The 19,387-nt window shown below is 39.3% G+C and overlaps 1 protein-coding gene across 4 annotated transcripts in view; it reads right to left on the bottom strand.

Moving 5' to 3' along the window:
- OGDHL (oxoglutarate dehydrogenase L) overlaps nucleotides 1-18,735 on the bottom strand; it is a 54,055-nt gene extending 35,320 nt beyond the window's left edge. The window contains exons 1-5 of one of the 4 annotated variants that reach the window (XM_065067633.1): nucleotides 18,631-18,735; nucleotides 14,155-14,389; nucleotides 7,897-8,076; nucleotides 4,675-4,777; nucleotides 1,196-1,311 (exon numbers count right to left, since the gene is read on the bottom strand). In XM_065067633.1, the coding sequence (XP_064923705.1) occupies nucleotides 1,196-1,311; nucleotides 4,675-4,777; nucleotides 7,897-8,076; nucleotides 14,155-14,361 (606 nt within the window). In that variant the 5' untranslated portion in view covers nucleotides 14,362-14,389; nucleotides 18,631-18,735. Of the gene's footprint in view, nucleotides 1-1,195; nucleotides 1,312-4,674; nucleotides 4,778-7,896; nucleotides 8,077-14,154; nucleotides 14,393-18,532 lie in introns of all 4 variants that reach the window. The other 3 variants (XM_065067632.1, XM_065067631.1, XM_065067628.1) reach the window with 3 other exon arrangements.
- Nucleotides 18,736-19,387: the final 652 nt, after the last annotated feature.

Genomic DNA, 19,387 nt, shown 5'->3' with positions numbered 1-19,387 from the left:
CTTCAATTAAAAAAAAAAATCCAAAGGACTGAAGAGGGAAACCGGAGAGTTATTTCTCTTTAACATAAATCAGTTCCTTGAGGCTTTTAGATTTTGCTATTGATTTTGTCCATTTATTTGCACACTACATTTTCAAGGATTATCTCTTGAAAGTTTCAGCACAGACATGTGCAAAAGTGTAAAAACCAAAAAGCAAATACAGGGCTCAAATGTACAGAGATTATGTGAATTAACAACTGACTGTGCTTCAGCTAAGCTGATGTCATAGTCAAACATGCAGGTCAACACGTTCTCTCACACTTGCAACAGGTCAAAGCCATTAACTCTTTTAGGTTCAGTAATTACTTTACTTCTATTTTTCACATTCTTACAACTCAGTTCTGTATTTCATCCCTTAAAATATTTCCTCACTCCTAGTCCTTTTTAGTCCAATGGATTTCATTACCATGCAATGGAAATCTCTGCAACTTGAATCCTCCCAAACCCCGGAACAAGCAAAATCGGTAATATCCAGTACTTAATAACTCAGTAGTTTACAAATTCATTACCATTCCTACTTGCCATTTTGCTATTTGGAGTTCCCATCTAATTATAACTATTCCTTTGAATTGTGCTTTAAATTAGCTTACCTTTGATGACTTCACATGGCATAACCATACCACCTGTCAGAAAATGAAACTCTAGGAAAGGAACTGGGGACGAAAAACAAGGACCATCCTCATCTACAAGCTACAGCTGGGCTTCCACTAATTTGGTGGTACCCAACCCTCATACTTCCAACCACGTAAAAGTCTCAGTAAAGCTAGGGCTCTGAGAGCAACCCCTGCACACCCCAAGTACTGTAGGCAAAGGTGTTTTATCTGCGGTAGGACACCTGAAAAACAAGTTCTAAAGGCTCTACTCCTTCTAAACAGGGTCAGCTCTTTACAGATCTAGGGCCTGAATTAGTATTCTACCATATTCACTTCTTTTATACTCATCCTTCATCTATGTATTTCAGATATCCAGGCAGTGAAACTAATGGTGCTGCCATCTCTACAAACAGTAGAAGGGTTATTTTTAGTGTCATTTGAATTCTTTACATGCTCAATTAATAACTGACAAATTGTAAGGGGTTTTTATGTGACTGACGACCAGAAAACATTCACTTCTGTTCGGGTGAAAACAAGCACAAATCACAAAACATCCCACTGACCTCCAGCCGTTTGATGATCTCTCGTAAAGACAGGCTGTTCTCATTTCCTCCTATGAAGGTGGTTGTAGGCAGCTGAAAGACTTTGTCCAAATCTGATTCATGCAAACCATAAAACCCTGCAAAAGGTACATTATCAATTTGCAAAGCAGGGCAAGGGAAAAAAAGGAAACCAGCATTGTTTTTCAATCCACCATGGATTAAGTTTAATAAAACAATATTAAGAAAGAAGGTACCAGATTAAAACATGGAAGTGCGAATATTTTGGAGGCATCCATTGGTACAATGCACTTGAGTCTGGATCTTAAAAACAAATGTTTTAATTAAGCGGTTATTGTTTGATTAGAAGTACCAAACCATTATTTTTTTAAATGCTCAGATAGAGCAACTGAAATTAAAATCACCCAAGCCTTTTTATATTTCAATATGTTAGTATATGTGCCATGAATTCTCCATATTATATTTTGCACTTCACTGTTTAGTGAAATAACTAACGATTGGAATTTCTTCCTTGTTTTTTTAAGAACAACAAACACAAAAAGAACCACTTTTCACAGACAAAACCAGTTGGTTAGAAGCATACTAATTTATACAACGTTAATAGACAGACTAAGGGAGATATTGACACATTCAATGTAATGTGTGTAACTTCCAAGGTATCTCCATTCAATCTCCTCTTCTTCACAGGGAAGTTAGTTTGAAATGGCCACGTAATCACCCGTACAGCTCTGCTTCCCAGTCAGCAACCCCTTATAAAGGAGAGAGCTTTCCACACACACACGCTCCCAACTAAAACAAGGCCTTGTTTAAGTGTATTGTCTCATCCTGATTTAGACATATTTAAAATTATTCTGGCTGAGAATATGGTTTAATAAAACATTTAACTATTATGCAGTTTCAAGACTAAAGCACACAACAGACAAGACTGAACCGAACTGAAGACAAAGACTGGTATCAATGCAAGTTAAGGACTTTGCATGACAAAGCTTAATCTAGACGTCTTAAACGAAGAAAGGAAAAGACAGCTTCTTAAAATTCTAAGAAGTAAATGTATAAAACCTATAATGCACATTACATACAGTTATAGAAACCTATTATACACAAAAATTATGTATGTGTGTGTGCACATGTTAAGAATATTTTAAAATTATAGTTTCTGTGTTTTCAATTTTGAACTCTCTACCTCGGTTCTGGATAAGCTGCACGCACCCACTTTAACACTGATATGACAGCCTGCACAGAACTCTTACATCAATATAGAACAGTGCTCCATATTCCCGGTTAAATGAATTTTCTGAAGATGAAAGTGAAAAGGCAATTTAAAGATGAAACAATAACGGAACTTAGCATTTATAGTTGGAGTCAGGCCACAAGACTGCATTGCCACCACTTTTATTATACAAGCACTGTCAGTAATAGCACAGTTTGTGTTTTAAAGATAATATGTATTTAAAATAATGTTTAAAATATTTATTTTGTTTTTAATAATAATAATTTTAACAATAAATACAAATGTCATATCTGAAGTGAACAAAAAAAAGTGTTTGTGTACCACTGTTTCTTCTTTTTTATACCATAATAGGCTTTTCCAGCATCAAATCAATTCTGGTTTTCTACAGTGCTAAACAAGGTGGGGGGGGTGGGAAGGAGGGAGGGAGGGTCACAGGATGACAGGGCCTTCAGTGTCATTTGAAACAATGCAGTACTAAGATCCTATTTTTTTTTCCCCTTTGCTGACATCCTCTAAGACTTCACGGACTTTTCATGTTCTGTCATGCAAAAACCAGAACACGTACAGGAGTGATTTGGGCACACACAGAGCATCTGTGCTTTGTACAGCAGCACCGCGTGTTTACTGAAGCATCACCTCATGTTTAAAGAGACACAACCTTACTGAAATCCAAGATTTCCTGAAAGCAATTCCATAACCTGAATTGTGCAGCAGATACACCTGTAACTAGCTGCATTTTTACAAGCACCTCCCAGAAGAAACTTCTTACCTGAAGGTTTCTCAAAAGGAAACCAGTAGACGGTACAAAGAAAACAAAGAAAAATCAAACACTAAAATACTTGCTGTACTTCCAGAGACCTTTCATAACTTTCCTGCCTGGAACACTTAAGGATAGGCAACATTTGAGATCTGTCTCTTTTATGGTTTTATGTCTCTTTTTCAAGACTAGGGTAGAAATTTTCCCCTTGCAAACTGAAATATCACCGCAGTTACGCTCCCAGACAAAACACCCCATCTCAGTCAGAGGTCTAGAATATTTTTCCTATCCTCAGGAGCGCTTCAGTACGACACTTTCTGACCAGTCACAACACTCTGTACTGAACTATCTGTACACTTTAAAGAAATTTGTACTGACATGCTAGCAATCACCCATGCTCCAAACAAATTATATTTACTCAGTAAATGTCTAATGTATTTTCTAGTAGGTACTTTCCTTTAATTAAAGCTGACAAACTTCAAAGAGAACCCCTGATTTGTGTAAGCACCTCTGTTTACAGTCTTAAGCACTCCAATGCCTTTACATGATCAAGGGTCAGAAATGCTTCTTTCCCTACCACCAGAAATAGAAAACACAGCAGCAAAGAGGCAGTAGATGCACTTACAGAAAAATTAATCAGAATGTGTTTTATCTATTACTTGCACTCCGTTTTATGTCTGGTCCAGAAAGCTTCCCTACCTATCAAAGAAAAATCAATTCAGTGTCTTTATCAAGTAGAAAACCACCTTTTAAATAAACCAGGTAGATTGAAGAGTAGAGAAAAATCAATCAGATGTTTCTCTCTTCAAGCAGAGAGGAGCAAAGAAATTGATCAGTGCAATTTCTCAAAGACATGCCCTCTTAGCAACCAGAACAACCTTGGCAAAAGCAGACCTGAGTGTATCACACTCCTCCAGCAGGAAACTAAAATGATCACCATTGAGTTCTATACACAAGTCAAGAATTCTACAGTTTCCATGTTTCCTTCTGATAATTTCAAATACACTTCACATTATACAGATGGAATATGTATCAGAGGCTAGAATTCAAATTTGGTATGAAATTTACCCTAAGTTCCTCTATCCAGCATTTTGTTTGTTGCTTGTTTTTCCTATTGACTAGCTTTCAGATAGCCCCAGTCAAAATAAATATCAAGCATTATGGTATAAAAGTAATTTACCAGAATCTTAGACTAATGTATTGATATATTATTAATTTAATTATTAATTAAAAGATCTGAGTTTTCTATAAAGTGTTTATAATCATCGTTCATCAGAAGGTGAAGTTACAGGAACCTCATCTGTAATCTCAGAGTAGAAACTGCATTGTCCTGAAATTTGAGCCTCCTTACAAATGCCCAAATAAACTATTTCATGATATCAGCAAACAGAAAAGGTAGAAGCTTCCCTGAAATGTCTTATTAAATCATTTCAGCCCAATGAGACAAAAGAGAAAAACGACCATTGCAAATAATAAGGCATACAGTGTACGCACCAAGTTTATCGATCGTAGTGATTAAGTCAGATGGAACAAACGAATCCAAGTCTGCATCCAGAATTCCAAGGGGATCCAGCTGAGCCACATGATGGCCACGGATCTGAAAAACAAGGAAAGCGAGAGAAAAACAAAATCACACTAAAAAAAGTCAGACAAAGGGAAAAAGTCACTGATATCTTTCCATACTATGCCTATCAACCGTCAAGTCAAGTAAGTGAACGCCACTAATGTCACGAATGGGTCACATTTCCCAAGTTTTCCCATAAGTACAGGAAATAAGTATTGTATCTCTGGATAAGTACACTGCGTCTATTAAAAAATGCTGAATACACATTAGAACATAACTTTTTTTTTGGTCTGACATACAGTTTAAACTGGAATTACACTGAAGATTAAGTAAAGAAAACTGCTAAAGATTGTACTCTAAATCTCTGGGTAAAGTTAAGAAACTACGACTAGTCTATAGATCTAATCATTTGCTAATTCAGTCATTTTATATTTTTGCCCGAATCCTCCTTTCTGCACTGGCAGAATACTAAAGCTAACCTAAAACATATATTGGTGCTGAAGAAGTTTATATTGGAAGTGAAGGGATCACTCTTCCTGAGCTCTGTTCCACACCAGATAGCATTTTTTTTCCTTCATGAAATTTCAGGAGTTTCACCTACCATAAAATTGACATTCAAGATACCAAAGAACACAAATTCAGTGAGGAATTCAGTCAGCTTTCAGTTATCGATACAACTGGTGTTAACGCATGCCACAAGTTGCTATAAACTACTGCCTTGCATTAACATACAACATTGCTACAGAAGAAATAACTAATTGACTCAACAGAGCCACAAATAAAAAAACTTTTTTTTTGTATGTCTCTTGTGCATTATTCTCATATACTGAATTAGCTCATTATAAACTTTTTATAGATTAACATATAAATATTTTCTCATTTTTCTTTTTAAGGACAAATTCAGATCACCTGGGTACAATTTCATTCACACTACTAGCATCCTAATTATCTCTGAAAAAAATTAACAAACTGCAATACTAATAATGAATTGCATCACACAGCAATAGACAGTGATTAAAGTGTAGTTCATCAAGAAGTGACTTGTAAAAAACATTATTCAAATGTTTTATATTAGCAGGAGAGTTCCTAACAAAACACCTTCTGCTCACAAGCAAACAGAAATACAGCATCTTTTTAAGAACAACTAGCCCTGTGAATTCAGCCTGGCCTCTGAGACTCTTTGCATCTCATGAATCACCAGTAATAAAACTCTGACAGGCCAAATGATGCCCGCGGCAACATCTGTGCCACCTCATTGTTTCCAGCAGCACAAAGTCTATCTGACTGGAACTAAGCAAACAATTCTGTCTCAAGCATCATCAAGAAGAAATAATTCACCTCCCTAAGCCACATCTGCTCTGCAGTAGTAGGAAGAGGAAGAAGATCAGTAAAAACACCAAAACCCAGAAAAGCAAAGCAGTAAAGTGCTGTGCCATATTACACTCCAGGAGCAGTTTGGTTTTTAACTAAAAGACAATATTTTCATCAACATCAAATTATTTTTCAATAACGTCCACTTCTTTCACTGGATACAGAAAATAGTAACAACTTCAAAAATCAGAGATCAAGCTTGTGAAAATACATGCATGGAAAACTTTCATCAATTGCCATACATTTTACTAAATGCAAGTACACAATACCTAAATCTAGACTTTAAAAACAATATTTTCTAGACATAGATTAAAAAAAAAAAAGAAACCTATGTTATAAAAGCAGCCTCAAGAAATTACTTTATCTAGACTCATTTTTTTAAGCACACGCATTTCACTGGAAATCCTTCTTTCATTGTGCCTGAAGCTCTGCATTAGAAAAAGCAATAGATTAACTGTCTTTTCAGAAGACCAGCTCAACAGACCACAAAGCAGTTTACCACAAAAACCATAAAACACTGACAGGCTTGAGAAATGGAAATTCTGTATCCTTCTCCATTTCATTTCATTATCAGGCAAAGGAAGGTCACAAATTGATTGTGTCCCTTCAACACTGAATTTAGAGGGTATTAAATACCTTTTAAAAACAGCCAGTTGCCTTAGGTAATCTTCTTTCATTGTTTGTTGCAGACACACGGGTGCCTGCCATTTCTACAGACATTTCTGTTCTATCACTTGAGTCGACCAGCACTCTTTCAAACACAAGAAACAAAATGGCAATCCCTGAACTGTTTTCAATAAATGGTGTCAAAGCAGCCTAATATTCTCCAATTTTCTCTAATTCTTTAGCAAATTTTTACTACAAGCAAAAGTGAGTGGGCTGAAGTGGTTGTTTCCTACGTAGCTATTTCTAAGCAAATTTCACATATTCTTTCTATTCACAAACCTTTCTACTCTTTTACAACACCTCTCCAACAGCTGGAATAACATGGTTCAAATCTGAATCAACAGTGACAATGTGATGTGTACTGAAAAGGAAAAGGTTTATTCAAAAAAGTTCCTCTTCTATTCCTCTGATGATAGCAAATGGGACTTAAAATTCTTAGTGCAGGGCAGAAAATAGAAAATGTGATTCTGTGATTTCCTCCTTTCTCAAAGAAAGATAGTAACCATAATACAAACTTTTCCAGAGGTGAAGACAGACTTGGATCATGGAAAAGTTTGCTGTTGAAGAGAGGGAAAAGTTCTTATTTCACATTGCACACATCAGGAGATTCATTAATACCAGTATATCCAGGACAACTCCCTTCACATAAAGCAAAACTATTTCAGATAACTTATTTTTTCAATTTGGTCGAGTAACTTACTGAATGAGACACACACACAAGAAAAATCTTAATACAGTTGAGAGCCAAAAGAACAGTAAAGGTTAAGCTTTGACATGTTTGGCTCCTGCTCCCAGTGAACCAGCAAAACCCAATAGATTCACGCTCCCTTTCGCAAATTACTTTCTCCACAAAGAACTTCCAGGTTGAGTCAGGTCTGCGGACAATCTGAATCCTGAGTTTGCTAAACCAGAGGAGCATCCCAGTCTGAATCCAGGACTTCAGTGTTCAGACACTGTGCGGGGAAGAAAAGACTATCTAGTTCAAGACATTTTGGATCAGAAGCAAGACAACAGGCAAGAGTTAAGACCAGAAGACAAATAAGAACATAGAAAGAAAAAAAAAAGGTTGTTTGCAAAGGAGAGGCCCTGCCATGCCCACCCCAAAGTACACTTACTTGGTATGCTCTTATCAAAGACTGCACAGCAAGGTGATCTTCAACAAGCTTCTCAGTTTTACCCGGTGTCTGGGCCAGGCCATGGCTCTGAAGAAACGATGCCTTTCTTTCCAACTGATCTGGTAGTTGGGGATCACGTGCTTGGCTGGCATTAGCATTTTGGAAAAACAAATCCCAGGACTGGACATGTGTACAGAGTAGGAAACAAAGAGGAAAATTTATTACTTCAAACAAAAGTCTCAACCAAAATCAGCTCCTTCGAGCTGCAAATGGCACCTCAGTTCATCACAGTATGAAGTACCACTAATAGCCGACAAAAAGAGAGCACTGATACACCCACATCTCAATAGCAACTCTGCGTTTCACTTACACAGAGCCTTCTTCATCTCATTTCTCACACTGAGCTTGTCTCCAGCACATATGACTGCAAAGTACCTTCGTACATTATTCATTCACACAGCTCTTTTTAACTGTGATGTTTATTCAGGCAACTAGTAATGGATATGATATTATGCTGCTGGTAAAGAGATATCAAGCCTATAAAACTGAAAACATTAATAAATGAAATTAATTCATTCCTTTAATGATACTTCAAGAATTTATGATACTTCAAGACACTCACTGAATATGCTAAACCAGAATCAGTCCTTAAGGACCTTTCTGGAAGGAACTGTTCAAAAGCAATTACAGCTTTTCTGAGTGAGGCTTTTGGTCTAAGATACTTCCCTCACTAACTTAGATTACCATACTACAAAAGAAATTATGGACCTGGTTTCAGGTACAAGTCATGACTTTAGAAGAGTACATGTTTGAGAAACTAAATCACAACGAATGAAATCTCTTTTTATTTCTATCTGCACTTTTACACGTCACTTTCTCCACATATGCCCAGACCTGGCTTTCCTGAACTGTTTCTATTCTGATAAGGTAGTCAGGTTAGAACAATATTACACGTACGGATGCCAACAGATAGCAGCAGAATAGGATAAAACATCTGACATGCTTATACCCAACAGAGAAGAAAGCCTGCGCTAGCAGGGGACTAATCAATACTTGTGCTTAGCTCACAGTTTCCATAAAAGGTAATGAAAGGTCATAAAACACCCTCCTCAGTATGTTTAACTTAGGAACCAAAGGAAGATATTTCAAAACTTTAAAATATTAGTGACTAGAATAGAAAAACTGTAAAAGTTACATTTCATTTTGTACAGTGCATGTTATTTACCTTGGATGTGAGCCTGGAATGACAGTATTCCATGACCCAGTACCAGAAAAGACAAAAAGTAGCACAAGATTTTATTTTTAAAAGAACACTACTTAATATATTAAATACAGAATTAAAATGAGCAAACAAAAAAAAAAAATCAAAACAATGTAATACCAACACTACACAATGGAAAAATTTATTAAATTCTGTTTCCATTAACAAAAAGTCTTCATATTGAAATTTCTACAAGCTTTAAGGTGTTCAGAAACACTATGAGAATGGAAGCACCCAAGAGATAAATATCACCAACCTTCCAAGTTAACATTATGGAAGTGGGGGGACTCATCAAACCTGTGGGTTTCTTGGCCACTACCCGAGAAACACAGCTTCAATGCACCTCTCTCACTTTTTGTTAATACAAAGTTGCATTGATACAAGCACAATAAACTGACAATTTATCACCCTGTTCTTACACAGGCTTGATCTAAACATACTCTAACTTTTGTATGCCATGAGAAATTAAGGCATTCAGATCATGCTTGGTGGTCAGCTCCAGACACACATTCCTGCTCCCTTCTCTCATTTATCCTCATTTCCTCTATTCTTCTTACTGCAACACCTTGCTAGCTGCACTGAAATTAGAAGTCTGAATTGACAAACATCCTATAAATTGTCTACAAGAGTCTATTAGTGCAACTGTGTTTCCTCTGGTATTATCTCTATACACCTTCTTACTCTGTACTAAGAACAGTGCTGTTATTCCACACCTACACAGCAGCAGGGCTGAGAGTTTGCAGATTCCAGATAGTGAAAAAACAGATGCAAGCCCTTCATGTTACAAATGAGGCTACTTAGACTGAAGAAATTATTTTAGGAATAGACAGTTATTAACTCTCATTAAATTAGGAAAATCCAAACACACATTTGGATCCATGACAAATCTGACATTTGGTATTCATTCAATGTTTTAATACAGAATAGGCTTTGCTTATGTTGAGGTTCCTTCCTCACTTTTTCCAATACCATGATACACCTACAATGATGACAATAACTGTTCCTTTGTTGAGTTAACATCTTTTCATTTAGATGTAAAAGTAATCACAGCACAGTCCCAAATAATTTAATATGTTTTTGGACAAGTACTCTGCTGAGACAGCTGCTAACAAAATCCAACTAGACATGCCCAAAACGAATAAGCACAGGACCCTTTCTTCATTCAAGCTCACAAATATAAAGAAATAACTTCAAAATGTTTACATCTGAAGAAGCAGCCAGCTGGGACAGAAGGAACCCATACTATTTTTTCCTATCACATTTTTGAACTTATTGATTCGTTGGGCAGGCTTGACATTTAATCAGAGGGGAGGGAAAATATATCATTCGGCTACAGAAAATTAGTTTTTTCTAGATACACATCCATCAAAGCCTTTAAAAATTTCTATAGCATCTTTCAAGATTGATACCAGATTGTAGTCTTCAAGTCCTGTGTATCAATGTCAGTCTTAGGCAACAGCATGTTGACCATGTGACTGAACAGGCATAAGACCAGCTTAGTCTTACAGCAAACTTGCAGTTCTCAACTAAATTAGTCAAGATCTTTAAAAAAAAAAAAAAAAAAAAGGTAGAGGAGACTTATAATAGAAAAACACATCCGTAAAAAATAAATTGCTATAGTGATATGCAACACATTCCTTTTTTTTTCTTGTCAGCAAATCTATATTGTAGTTATCTACTACTTTCTCAAGTAACTTAATACAATTCAAGTGATTCAGTGGCAATATTCTACTCTCACATAATAAACAGTGTTGCACTTAGAATAATAAGTAACATATTTGTTATCTTGATTTTTTTTCCATAGTGACATCACAATATTTATCAACTGCAGTGAGGACAGGAAAGCCTTAGAAGGCACATACTGGGCATCACTTCATACCTAAAAAAAAAAAAACAAAAACAAAAACAAAAAGTAAAAACAAAACAAAGAAGCCACACTTTTTCCAAGTACATGAAACAAGGAAGTGATTACACACTCACAGCAGAGCAGTGACATACAGGATAACATGGCAGGCATCCTGTACTCAATATCCAACCATGCAGTTTTGTAATTAATCTTCTGATAGTAATAACTGAGCCTTGTCAAGGTTTTCCCTTATGATCTATGGCCCTGACACTGTGCTTCAAGGAGAAATAATGATGCCACGTCATTTTATTCTAATTGTTGCTTTGGCTACTCCAAGGATAGGCAATTCAAAAGACAAGGAAAAGCAGGAAATCATCAGGAATGGATTTGCACAAAGAATAAAAGCTCCTACAGATACAAACACATATTCCTTGATATATAACCATGCTATACACAGAAAAGAGAAATTCTTAGAAAAAATGCTAGTAACACTGAATATACTCACTGGAACATGACACACATATTTCAAAGTTTGAAATAAGCATACATGGGAAGACATGTCCACTCGAATCTTCTGAGAGGGAAATTATTTGAGGAGCTTTGATTAATTGGAGTTTCTAAGTTAAAATAATGGAGTATTATTTCTAAAGCCCAGGGAAAAAAAAAGCTTTTTCACCTCATCAAACAGAAGAAGACACATCCCCTCTGATATGAAGAAACAAAGAAACATGAGGAAAAAACAGAAAATAAAGATGAAAAAGAGGAAAGAGTATGTAATATCTAAATGCCTAGCACAAATGGGCTTTCTAAACCATGCTGGACATACTCGATAAAACGATGAAATATGAGTGGCCTGCAAAGAGAGTCAAATTATTAACAATATCATAACCAACACCACAAAAGCCATTTCTGTCTCTTGACAATATTTTCCAGCACTTTCTGTAGCAGAATGACAAATTCACAACTTGCCTACAGTCATAAAACTATGGCATGAATTTTTCTGGATTTTTAAAAAAACAGGATGAGTTAAACTCTCAATCTTTTTAATCTGTTTTATTAAAGCCCAAATTAAATAATTTCTGTCGACAAATATCTTGGGTAGATATTTACAGCTTTCAGCCAGTGAAATTAGATCGTTTTCAAGAAACCAAAAATTAATTTTGTTGATGAAACAAAGTAAAATTAATTGGTATCATTGTTGTCCCCCCCTTTCTTCTAGACTGTGAAAAAAAATAATTATTTAGTCAAGAGTAGCTATAAAGCAATCCATTATGTCTATCAATTGTATTCTTTTAAGCCTCATAAACCAAGCACACAGTTAATTTACTTCAGTTCATTACTGTTGTAAGTATACTACAGATAGTTAACCTGGAGAAAAATTAACACATTTTTAAAATGCCTCTTGAACTATCTGGGATCCACTCCCTAGGCCACACCCTACTTCACCAAGTACATTCACATTTCTCTGTAAACTCATTCTGCTCATTTGTTAGTTGCTAAACAACCTACAAACTGCATCACCTCATCAGGATCCACCACCCAACTGTGCCTGAACTGCCAGACGAATGGGCTAGTCTTTCAGAACGATTTTTAGCATTTCCACCAACCCCCAAGCACCAGGAGAATAACAAGCAAGTCTAAATTTAGCAGCAGCCGTTGCTCTTTGCCGCGGCTGGGCTCCCGGCGGGGCGCGGCCCGACACCGGCGGGGCCGTTCAGCACCCTGGTCAGCTCCAGGCCGCTCCCGGCACGGCACGGGGCGGGGTTTGCAAGGCCTCCCAGCAGCAACACTCACTCTGCTGTGAAGCGTCCGAATGACAAATGTAATTCTTCTTAAAGGAAAGAAGGTTGTTGCAAGTCGATGTAACTTAAGTAAAACAAGATGTCGCCACACACGCTCCTTCTCAATGACCTGATCTGTCCAGTGTCCTCAGAACAAAGGGTTAATATCAATCTGTAGCACCAACACACCACGAGGGCATCTCAGAAATTAATGCAAGGCATCAATTGCTAATCTGCTCTACACTGGTTGGAAATTTAGCTGGCAGTTACATGATAAGGAATCAAAGACAGATGGGTGAGAGGAGCCACCCTTGGAGAAGATCTCTTCAGTGCAAAGTCAAGGCATAACACTAAAGATCTAAGATCTATCTGTTGCACGAATAACATTCAGTTTTTAGCGATGTCAATCCATACTGTCACCTTTCAACAAGACTCAATCCATACACAATATCCACCAAAAAAAACCCTAAAAAACGGCACTTTTTTGGTCTCATTTCCACCCCCAGCCCCCCCTTCAAAATGCGTCACTTCCTTGTGCTCTAGATAGATTATCAGACTTACAGCAACAACTTCTAAGTGACATTTTGATACATGTGCCTCAGGAATAAGGGAACACACAACCAATTTGGTAAACATTTTGGGCAAAAGTCCCATTACTTCTCTAGAAAATGACTTGTCTGTCTTAAAATTTATCAGACTTCTCATCAGCTTCTGAAGTTAATATACATGCATCACCATAAGAAAGCCTTCCTTGACAGCAGAAAGCTTGTTAAAAAATAAGTCTCTGGATTTTGACCACAAGAAAGGATTTGGGCAACAGATTTATAGTTTAAAAAAACCAAACAAATGTATGTCGCCTGGAGAGAGAGTGGAGTTACAGAACAAAATACTTTTCAAGACACTTAAGAAGGCTTTTCTGACAATTTCAGACTCAGTTCTAAGGTTATAACTTCCACAGCTACATAAAGGGAACTGAACATGCAGCTTCTTCAGACAACTACCTTACTACAATAAACCAAAAAATTAAAAGTATTTTAATTCTTAAGTCTTCTTCCAGATGTAACGAATTACTTAACAGACTGCTCGCACAGCATTTCTATAGAGGAATGCTTAAAGTTTCTGAGCAGCTTACTATTTCTGCTCTGGACTTCTCATTCTTTCTGCTCAGCTCACCATGCCTATGACTCCTCTGTACTTTTTTAGCTGCAATATCACATCTTACAACAATCAATATGCAGGAAATTAGTTTCATATTTTTCATTTCATACGAGACTTTTTTCTGGACTTCCTATAAAAACAAGTTAAAAAAGGAAAAAAACTATTCCACCCTTAACCCAATATTATAATTTGCAGTCTAGTTTTAGACTTACCTTATGTACGCTTTTAGGGTTTTCAAGCCACGCATAATACATTTCCTCCACATAATTTGAATTACTCCCACTCAGGAATGGTTCTGAGGTTCCTGATGAAAAACACCGTTGGCCATGTAAAAATACCCTTCTGGCTATATATTGCTTTTCCAGAAGTTTAATGCCTTGCCACTTCAATGTGGCCGCAAACAACTTCAGATGACTCATGTTTGTTTATTAGACAGAAGATCCAACTCTGCTAACAAAGACAAAAACAAATCTTATCAGAAAAAGAGCCAACAAATTGCGGACACACTTCAGCTTCTCAGCGGAAACTGGGGTTCAGGGCTAGAGTGCTCTTCAACAAAGCTCAGGCATATGCACAAAGTTTTCTACAGGAGCGAGGCCACTCCATGACTGATGGCAGAGCTACGCTTACAGCAGTGGAACCATTGCTGATGGCCACCCCACATCATTCAGCTCACCTCACAGCTTCTCTAACTGATAACATCATCCTGGTTCCTAAAGCAACCATGATAGCACTTGTACCACACGTCCCCTGCACAGAAAAACAATAAGGGTTGAATCTTGGGAATGCTGACCACCATCAGCTCCAGTGCTAGCAAAGAGAATCAAAGCTCACCTTCAGAATAAAAAGAACTGATGTAGCTTACAATTAGACCAAAAATAGTATAATCTTAATGCTGAAGTTGCTAAAATTGCAAAGGAATACCAATATTGTGAAATCATTAAGTTTTGTTTTCACTTTAGAAGTATTTGGAAATCTACAAAAACATTAAGGGTAGGATACTAATTAAGAGGAAGAAAAATTCAGATTAAACTCTGATGTGTCTCTCATTTGTTGTCCATCTAGATAAATAATTTGTGTGGTCAAAAGATAAAATCCAAGTTTTTGTTGTTTAGTGTGACTAGTTGAACAACTGCTAAAAACAAAAGTACAGAGCTGACAAATGACCTTTAAAGCATTTTAAGAATGACACTGTCATTTTGAGTCATAGATCAAATTATGTTACCTATTACATGCAAAGATTACTTTATAATAATCTCACTGTTTTTTCCTCTTCCCCTTCTCCCTCTAAAAAGGAAATATATGGTTATAAAATTCCTAAATTTGGAAGGAATAGGAAGAGCTGTATTTTTCATCATCCAATTTAAAAATGAATATTGGTCTTAAACAAACAAACAAAAAAAAGGTTCCTACTGAATAAAACAGTGCTATTGCATGCTCTTCTCTGGCATCACATTTTTAGTATGACATTTTTAACTCAATACCTATTTCGAAAGCTGCTGACTGGATCACTTTCCTAGTTGCTGACTTCAACCACATCATCACAGCAGTGAGTTTCCTTCATCACACCAAATTCCCTTGTCTCCTCTTTCAAGCCTCCTGCAGCCTTTTCACTCTTATCCACTAGCAGACCCAACGCCAAGCTTGTAACACAAGCTGCCCCCATACACTTACTGAACTTTCCAAACAACCAACTGAACTTTCCAAACAACCACTTGTTGACATTCTCCATGGTACCCAGACACACGGAAAGTAATCTCTGAAGGGAGCACCACCAAAACTAATATAAAATCCTCATTTAAACCTACAAAACCTCCAAAACCACACACTCCTCTCCCCACTTGGCATTTTCAGCAAATTGGCAATTGTTAGGCTCCTAGTATGCTGAATCCTCTATACATTAGCATTATTTCCTATCTACATACATTCACTTATTATTTCCCATTTCACAGATTCAGAGCTTATTACAACACTGATTTCTTCCTGTGTCAATGGCCTGTCTATGCTTAGGGCTCACAGGCAACTGCAGGAACATAAATACTATCAGCACCATTTTGAAAGCAGATTAAGTCCTGCAAAAGCTCAGAGCAAGAGGCAAGACTGACAGAGTTAATATCTTGTCTGCATACATTATTATCTTTAAAATGTAGTAGCAGTATGTATGCATCATGTCATTTTGCAAAACATGATAAGATTTCAACATGTTGTAACACTAAGAACTGAGATGTCACCATGGCACTTAGGACTTGTGCCCATTCTGATTGAAATTATTCCAGCCATCTTATGCCATGCAAATCCAACTCTACTACCAAACACCGGCACATGTACCTCAGGGGTGGACACTCATTCATAAAGGGTTACCCACCCTCATTTAAGGTGCTTTGCAAAAAGCTGGGAGAGAAGGAAACAGACGCTAGCTTTTTTTCAGTTTATCATACTACAGCTGCAAGCTTCTTAAGTACAAGTAATTTCATGTTCTTTCTTCCTCATGTGTCTGCCTGGAGAACATGTAGATCTTTCCTCTAGCAGTTAGCAAAGAATGCATGGCAAAATAATGACAATTTCTCAGGAAGATTTTAAAATGGATGTAAATGACATAATAATTAATAGAAACGAAGAGCTTATAAGTGGTAGCAGTCACTTCCCTCCAGTTCCATTTAAATTTCAAAATGGGTCAAAGCCAAACTTCAAGTTGTAACTACTAAATATGCAACCTGTAAGAGCAGATATGAGCTGTGTCCCTCCTGTGAAGATATAAAGATCACAGGTGAAGAAAATTGCTATCACAGGCATTATTCCCATCTCATGAAAAAGTAATGCCTCCATTTTTATGCAGGCATGACTCAAAAATGGGCAAAGCCATGAATCCTGTAATTCCTGTCAGATTTCAGATACCGATTAATTTAACTCAACAAAACTGACTTGTTCCTAATTCTCCCCTTTGCACACACCGCTCTTCAGCACAGATGTCAGCTGTCAGCAGCTAAACGAATTGGAGACCACCAGTGTGATCATAGACCATTCCAGCCCACTCAGCCTTGAGACTGTCAGTCGAAAATCAGCACATAAAAGTCAAAAATAGTTAGGATTGTTCCACTCTGCTTTGTCTCCTAAATCAACTCTGAAATGAAAACAGGAATTGGCAAGGAATCAAACTGAGCTAAGAGCAACCTAAAGGAAGATATTAATTAAATCTCTACCGGAGGTCAAAAAAAAGAAAGAGGCAGTGAACCAAAAGAACAACCTGATATTTAATGCACCAAAGCACCCTTAAAATGGTGGAAGTAAACGAAAGCCCTAAGCAGATGAAAATTTCTGCAGCTGTTCTGCAGTATGGCATGTGTGTCTCAAGCTACGAGCTAGCTTTCACCCTGGCACTTCAATTCTAGAAGGGACCTAATGTCATGGACCGTCCCATTAATTATTCCAGCCGTGTTTCTAGAGGCTTATAGAAGCATAAGAGACAACAAGACACTTCTGAGAGCAAAAGTGTTTATCCAGCTTTTCTCAAGATCGCTTTAAACATAAATACATTGCATAGGCTAGTATCCCATGAATCAATATCCCCCTGGTATACCCTTGCTGATTTCCTTAACGCACACGTGAAGTCCTGTCAATAATGCTAACATGTGTTCTTCATGCTTTGCAGAAGTAGCCATTAATATGTCTGGCCTATATTTCACAAAATTGCTCCTTGATCCACTAACATGGTAATTTTCTCCTATATTCCCCATACAACTCAGTCCTAAAGCTTTTCTTAAGACTGAATAAACCTAATAAAACAAGACTGACAGGGGAAAAAAATGGATGAAGATAATAAAGTATCTCAAAAAGCCTGTCATGGATAAATGAAACTACAGAGGCACGGAATATCTTTATCCAGTAAGGCTACTTCAGGAATATATACCCCCACATGCTAAATGTTTCTTTTCCTTACAGCACAGGTGTGCTACGCCATATAAAGCAGCTTAATTCTCCACCCAAAAAGTTGACCTGGAGAAAGTTTACAAGCTGTGCATTCACCACACAGCGTACACCGTAAGTCCTGGGCAATGGAGTGATCTCCACGCAATAATGATACCCGACACATTACCCTCCCTCAAAAAAAACGCCTTCAGCAGGTACCGGACATCACCACAGTTTCTCAGCTACCAAAACGTTGTAACAGAGCGGGGCGGGAATATCTGGAAGGAGCCGGGTTTATTCTCCTGCCCCTGCCCGTCCTTCCACGGCCAGCCCGCACACCCTGTCACGCCGCTGTCCTGCTGCCTTTGCCCGCAATGCGATGCCGGAGCCAGCGGGGCTGCCGCGGCGCTCCCGGCTGCGGCGGGGCTGAGGTACCAGTGAGCGGGGCCCAGCCGGGCCGCCTTCCTCCTCACCGCCCCCGCGCCGCCCCGCCAAGGCCGCGCTCCGGGGCCCGGCGCGGCCCCTCACAGCCGCACGGCAAGCGGCCCCAGCGCCCCGGGCGGTGACCCCGACCGCCCGGCGTGCTCACACGGGCCGGGCCTGGCTCCGCCACGCCGCCCCCGAGCCGGCTCCGGCCTGGCCGCCAGGCCCGCCGCCCCCCGCCCTTCGCCGGCGCCGACAGACCTGCGGGGGCGGGAGGCTCCGGCCCGTCCGTGGGCAGCGCCAGCACCGCCTCCGCCCGCGGCACAGGCCGCGCGGGGAGCGCCGGGCGGGACCGTTACCTGCGTCACGTGAGCCGCGCGCTGAGGTCACGGCGAGGCGGGGCCGCTGTCCCGCGCACCGCGGCACACAGGAGCGGCCGCCGCGCCCACGCCCCGGGACACGCCCAGGCCACGCCCACGCCCCGCCGGTCGCCCGCCGCGCCATCGCGGGGTCGGCACCTGCCCGGGGCCGCCGGACACCGCGGTGCCGGTGAGCTCCGGGTAGGACCTGGCGTGCCTGGAGCCACGGGCGCCTCGGTCACCTCTCCCGCTGTGCTGGACACCAGCAGATCTGCCCGCAGGAACGGAAAGAGCGTGAAATGAGCGCCCATCTATCCAGGGGTTGCCAAGAAAACTGGTGCGAGCAGCGGACACCTTTGCAGCTGCACAGGGTGCGGCACCGCAGGGACTGAGGGGCCTGTGCTGCACCTCCTACAGCTGCAGGCACACCCAGATACCGGCACCACGCAAGGGATCGCCCTTGGTGTCCGTGGCAGGGGACAGCTCATGCCTCATGTGCACATGGAATGTCCCTCGGTCACCCCTGCCCAACACTTTCATTAGGAACAAAGCATAAACAAAGGCACCGATCAGAGGAACACGGCAGGAAAGCTCGTCTGAAGTTGTTCACACAGCTCCTGCACAGGAACGACAGGAAGCTCCGTAAAGGAGATGTAAATTGTTCCAGGGACACTTACACTTCCTCTCCAAAATTCGTACAAAAAGCAGACTGAGAGTAGCAAACCTTGACAAAATCACTGGAACTACATTTGAGGCA

This window comes from Columba livia, chromosome 6 (genome assembly GCF_036013475.1).
Source record: "Columba livia isolate bColLiv1 breed racing homer chromosome 6, bColLiv1.pat.W.v2, whole genome shotgun sequence".
Taxonomy (NCBI): domain Eukaryota; kingdom Metazoa; phylum Chordata; class Aves; order Columbiformes; family Columbidae; genus Columba; species Columba livia.
The sequence above is the reverse complement of the archived record's forward strand: the minus strand, read 5'-3'. Positions and strand labels throughout refer to the sequence as shown.